The following is a 6,000-nucleotide window of genomic DNA, read 5'->3' on the forward strand; positions in this document are numbered from 1 at the left end:
GCCACGCATACCGCTACGTGCGTGTCACATCCTCCTCCGACGATCCATCCGCGACGGACGGCCATGGCCGCGGCTTTCGGCGCGCTCGAATGTATTGATCCGCGCTTGGGCCCCGGCGGCGCCCGCTGCGACGTGGCCAATCCGCACGCTGCCCGTCCGGGTCCTTCATACTTTTGACTCCCTGCTTTTTGTTGTTAATCAATCATGGAGCCGGTAGTTTGCTTTGCGCATCGCCGCAGGCACGTAATCCTTTTCACCAACCCTGGTAGGCTGCTACTGTCAGGCCCGGCACACGAACTGCGCGTACCGTGGCAAGAGTGAAATACGCATATGAACGGAACGGTAGAGCAGATGTAAAGGAATTCTCCGAAGCTACGAACGATACGTATCATGTGAACAAAGTAGCTAGCGCTGACTGAGGAGCAAATTCTGCTAGAATGGAGCAGTTCATCCTGTTATTGAGGGCAGCAAATTTTGAACGTACGTAATTCCAAATCAGTTTCGTCCACTGACTGAGCGATATAATAAAGTAGCCCCCAGCCAAAATAATACAGTAGTAACAATAAAGTAGTCCCAGCTAAACCACCCTCCACATGCTTTGAGAAATTTGTTACTCTGGTCATCATGCAAAAGCCATTTCTTATCCAGCGGCCAATTGCACCATGATAGCGCTGGATTTTCGAAATCTCTTCCAAGGCCCGGAATAAATAAGCCGCGAAGGCCCCTTCCTTTTGACAAAATTTGATCTCGAGGTGACAGCATGCATGCACGCACCCAATCTTGTTTGGAACGGGTAGTATTATTGTCATGATCATTGCGTCATTGAGTGGAGGAAAACCAATCCCAGCGCTTTGTCTCAGGAGCTGATTCAGCCCCTAGCGCAAGTTCCAGCTAGGTTCCAGGCCAGCGATGCGTCCGGTTTTTAGTGGTACGGCTGCCGAATTATAGGACTTGTGTCTGATCTTGATGGTGGTTACTCTGAATCTGGATTGCTTCCTCCGGACAGCTGCTTCCCTCCCTATATGGCTGGAGGAGAAGAAGACGATCAATCCGTTGTCAAATCATGTGTTCCACATTTTTCCTTGTCAGGGATATGAATCAAGAGCTACAGCAGGAGGGGGCAATTTGTCCTACAGGCATTATGTAATTTATTATTGTGATAATTGCATTGCGATTTCAGTTATCGGTTAAATATGGAGGCGCTAAGCTTCCGCTCCTGCCGCCGCCGCCGCACCACCGCCGTCGCCGCCCCTAGCCGCGCCGCCGCCGCACCTCATCTTTGCCGCCGCTGCCTTCCTACAGCTGCCGCAGCTTCTCCTCCCTCCCACAACCCTAGCCACTTCCCCTCATCGCCATGGCCTCACCCGGTTCATCCACCTCTAGTTCCACCAACAACAACCCGTTTGCCGGTCCCGATCCCGTCCTCATCCGCGATCCTGACATCCATCCCCGTGTCCCCGTGTGCCTTGATTACTCCACCTCCACCTACTATGCATGGAAAACGTATTTCTCTCTAGTGTTCCGCAAGTATCATCTTCATGATCATGTCGACAGTTCCGTTGATTCCAGCCTCATGCTTGGTGATGACGAGTGGACGACCATCGATGCTACGCTCATTCGTTGGTTCTACCTCACCATCTCCCGTGATCTCTTCCACACGGTGGTCACCGACGGGGATGACACCCTCGCCGTTTGGACCAAACTCAATGGGCTCTTCACCGACAACCAACTCCAACGCCGGGTTTTTCTTCAGCAAGAATTTTTTGGGTCTCATCAACTTGATTCATCCATCGATGGTTATTGCATGCGTCTCAAGAAACTTGCAGATGAGCTCCGTGACCTTGGTGAAACCATCTCCGACGACCTCCTCCTCAGCACCCTCACCGCCGGGATCAATGAGGAGTTCGGCAACGCTGCCTCGAACCTCACCTTGATCCCGGAGCCAACCTTTCCCAAGGTCAAGGCTTATTTGCGTCCGGAGGAGCGTCGCATGAAGATGGCGAAAACCAGGGCCACCCATACCGCCCTCATCGCCGGGACCTCCCGCGGCGGCCCGCCACCGCCGTCTCCGCAGGCGCCCGCCGCGCCGCGGTTCCCTCCACCGGCGGTTTCCTACGGGCAGTACCTGCCTCCCACGGTCTTCTTCCAGGGGCCGCCGCCCCAGCCGGCCTCCTCTGATCGCCGCTGTGGTGGGTGATACGTCCATTTTGCATCATGCTTTTATATCGATATTTATTGCAATATGGGCTGTTATTACACGTTATGTCACAATACATATGCCTATTCTCTCTTATTTTACAAGGTTTACATAAGGAGGGAGAATGCCGGCAGCTGAAATTCTGGGCTGGAAAAGGAGCAAATATTAGAAACCTATTCTGCACAACTCCAAAAGTCCTGAAACTCCACGAAAGTCATTCTTGGAAATAATAAAAAATACTGAACAGAAGAAATACGTCAGGGGGGCCACCACCTGCCCACGAGGGTGGGGGGCGCGCCCCCTGCCTCGTGGGCCCCCTGTTGGCTCTCCGGTGGCCATCTTGTACTATATGAACTCTTTCGTCGAGGAAAAAATCATAAGCAACCTTTCGGGACGAAACTCCGCCTCCACGAGGCGGAACCTTGGCGGAACCAATCTAGGGCTCTGGCAGAGCTGTTCTACCGGGGACACTTCCCTCCGGGAGGGGGAAATCATCGCCATCGTCATCACCAACGCTCCTCTCATCGGGAGAGGGCAATCTCCATCAACATCTTCACCAGCACCATCTTCTCTCAAAACCCTAGTTCATCTCTTGTATCCAATTCTTGTCTCCAAGTCCGGGATTGGTACTAGTAGGTTGCTAGTAGTGTTGATTACTCCTTGTAGTTGATGCTAGTTGGTTTATTTGGTGGAAGATCATATGTTCAGATCCTATATGCATATTAATACCCCTCTGATTATGAACATGAATACGCTTTGTGAGTAGTTACGTTTGTTCCTGAGGACATGGGAGAAGTCTTGCTATTAGTAGTCATGTGAATTTGGTATTTGTTCGATATTTTGATGAGATGTATGTTGTCTATCCTCTAGTGGTGTTATGTGAACGTCGACTACATAACACTTCACCATTATTTGGGCCTAGGGAAAGGCATTGGGAAGTAATAAGTAGATGATGGGTTGCTAGAGTGACAGAAGCTTAAACCCTAGTTTATGCGTTGCTTCGTAAGGGGCTGATTTGGATCCATATGTTTCATGCTATGGTTAGGTTTACCTTAATACTTTTGTTGTAGTTGCGGATGCTTGCAATAGAGGTTAATCATAAGTGGGATGCTTGTTCAAGTAAGAACAGCACCCAAGCACCGGTGCACCCACATATCAAATTATTAAATTACCGAACGCGAATCATATGAACGTGATGAAAACTAGCTTGACGATAATTCCCATGTGTCCTCGGGAGCGCTTTTCTCTATATAAGAGTTTGTCCAGGCTTGTCCTTTGCTACAAAAAGGATTGGGCCACCTTGCTGCACTTTATTTACTTTTGTTACTTGTTGCTCGTTACAAATTATCCTATCACAAAACTATCTGTTACCACTTATTTCAGTACTTGCAGAGAATACCTTGCTGAAAACCGCTTATCATTTCCTTCTGCTCCTCGTTGGGTTCGACACTCTTACTTATCGAAAGGACTACGATAGATACCCTATACTTGTGGGTCATCAAGACTCTTTTCTGGCGCCGTTGCCGGGGAGTGAAGCGCCTTTGGTAGGTGGAATTTGGTAAGGAAAAATTTATATAGTGTGCTGAAATTTACTATCACTTGTTACTATGGAAAGTAATCCTCTGAGGGGCTTGTTCGGGGTATCTTCACCCTGACCAGTAAAGCAAAGAGTTTCTCCTCAACCTACTGAACCTACTGAAAATGAAAATGAAAATGTCCACTTTGAGATTCCTTCGGGTATGTTAGAAAAACTGCTAGCTAATCCTTTTGTAGGAGATGGAACAAAGCACCCTGATGAGCACCTAATATACGTGGATGAAGTTTGTGGATTATTTAAGCTTGCAGGTATACCCGGTGATGTTGTTAAGAGGAAGGTCTTCCCTTTATCTTTGAAGGGAGATGCATCGACATGGTATAGGCTATGTGATGATACGGGGTCATGGAACTATAAACGATTTAAATTGGAATTTCATCAGAAATTTTATCCTATGCATCTTGTTCATCGTGATCGTAATTATATATATAATTTTTTGCCTCGCGAAGGAGAAAGCATCGCTCAAGCTTGGGGGAGGCTTAAATCAATGTTATATTCATGCCCCAATCATGAGCTCTCAAGAGAAATAATTATTCAAAATTTTTATGCTCGGCTTTCTGAAAACAATCGCACCATGCTTGATACTTCTTGTGATGGCTCTTTTATGATGAAGACTATTGAATTCAAATGGAATTTATTGGATAGAATTAAACGCAACTCTAAAGATTGGGATCTCGACGAAGGTAAGGTGTCAGGTATGACACCTAAGTTTGATTGTGTTAAATCTTTTATGGATACCGATGTTTTCCGTAAGTTTAGCACTAAATATGGACTTGACTCTGAGATAGTAGCCTCTTTGTGTGACTCTTTTGCTGCTTATGTTGATCTCTCTAAGGAGAAGTGGTTTAAATATCATCCTCCCATAGAAGTAAAAGTAGCTGCACCTATTAAAGTTGAAGAAAAGACTATCACTTATAATGATCCTATTGTTCCTACTTCTTATGTTGAGAAACCACATTTCCCTGTTAGAATAAAGGATCATGCTAAAGCTTCAACTGTGGTTCGTAAAAGCAATATTAGAACTTATACACCTCCTGAGCAAGTTAAAGTTGAACCTAATGTTGCTATTGTTAAAGATCTCTTGGCTGATAATATTGATGGGCATATTATTTATTTCTGCGGTGAAACTGCTAGAATTGCCAAACCTTGTGCTAAAGATAAACATAGACATGTGGTAGGCATGCCTATTATTTCTGTTAAAATAGGAGATCATTGTTATCATGGCTTGTGTGATATGGGTGCTAGTGTTAGTGCAATACCTTATGACTTATACAAAGAAATTATGCATGATATTGCACCTACTGAGATAGAAGAGATTGATGTCACAATTAAACTTGCCAATAGAGATACTATTTCACCAATGGGAATTGTAAGAGATGTTGAAGTCTTGTGTGGGAAAACTAAATATCCTGCTGATTTTCTTGTTCTTGGTTCCCCACAAGATAGCTTTTGTCCCATTATATTTGGTAGACCCTTCTTGAACACTGTCAATGCTAGGATAGACTGTGAAAAGGATGTTTTTTTTGTTACTATAGGCTTGGGTGATATGTCTCATGAGTTTAATTTCTCTAAATTTAGTAGACAACACCATGAAGAAGAATTGCCTAGTAAGGATGAAATTATTGGTCTTGCTTCTATTGCCGTACCTCCTAGTGATCCTTTAGAACAATATTTGCTAGACCATGAAAATGATATGTTTATGAATGAAAGAAGGGAAATAGATGAAGTATTCTTTAAACAGGAACCTATCCTGAAGCACAATTTGCCTGTTGAAATCCTAGGGGATCCTCCTCCACCCAAGGGTGATCCCGTGTTTGAGCTCAAACCTTTACCTGATACTCCTAAATATGCTTATCTCGATGAGAAAAAGATATATCATGTTATTATTAGTGCTACCCTTTCAGAGCATGAAGAAGAGAGACTATTGAAAACTCTGAAGAAGCACCGTGCTGCTATTGGATATACTCTTGATGATCTTAAGGGCATTAGTCCCACTCTATGTCAACATAAAATAAATTTGGAAGAAGATGCCAAACCAGTTCGTGATCATCAACGAAGGTTGAATGCCAAGATGAAAGAAGTGGTAAGAAAGGAAATACTAAAGCTCCTTGAGGCAGGTATAATTTATCCCGTTGCTGATAGTCAGTGGGTAAGTCATGTCCATTGTGTCCCTAAGAAGGGAGGTATTATTGTCGTACCTAATGATAAA

At 45.1% G+C, this 6,000-nt stretch overlaps 1 protein-coding gene across 1 annotated transcript; it reads left to right on the top strand.

Annotated features, from left to right (window-relative positions):
* The first annotated feature begins 1,354 nt into the window (after positions 1-1,354).
* On the top strand, positions 1,355-2,197 carry LOC141042945 (uncharacterized). The gene has a single exon (XM_073511854.1). It carries the CDS (start codon positions 1,355-1,357, stop codon positions 2,195-2,197), a length of 843 nt encoding a protein of 280 aa, XP_073367955.1.
* The last annotated feature ends 3,803 nt before the right edge of the window (positions 2,198-6,000 follow it).

The sequence above is a fragment of the Aegilops tauschii genome, chromosome 3, assembly GCF_002575655.3.
Source record: "Aegilops tauschii subsp. strangulata cultivar AL8/78 chromosome 3, Aet v6.0, whole genome shotgun sequence".
Classification (NCBI taxonomy): Eukaryota; Viridiplantae; Streptophyta; class Magnoliopsida; order Poales; family Poaceae; genus Aegilops; species Aegilops tauschii.

What these genes read in the sequence shown, in the direction of transcription:
- LOC141042945 (XM_073511854.1), top strand. Translation starts at nt 1,355, where the DNA reads ATGGCCTCACCCGGTTCATCCACCTCTAGTTCCACCAACAACAACCCG.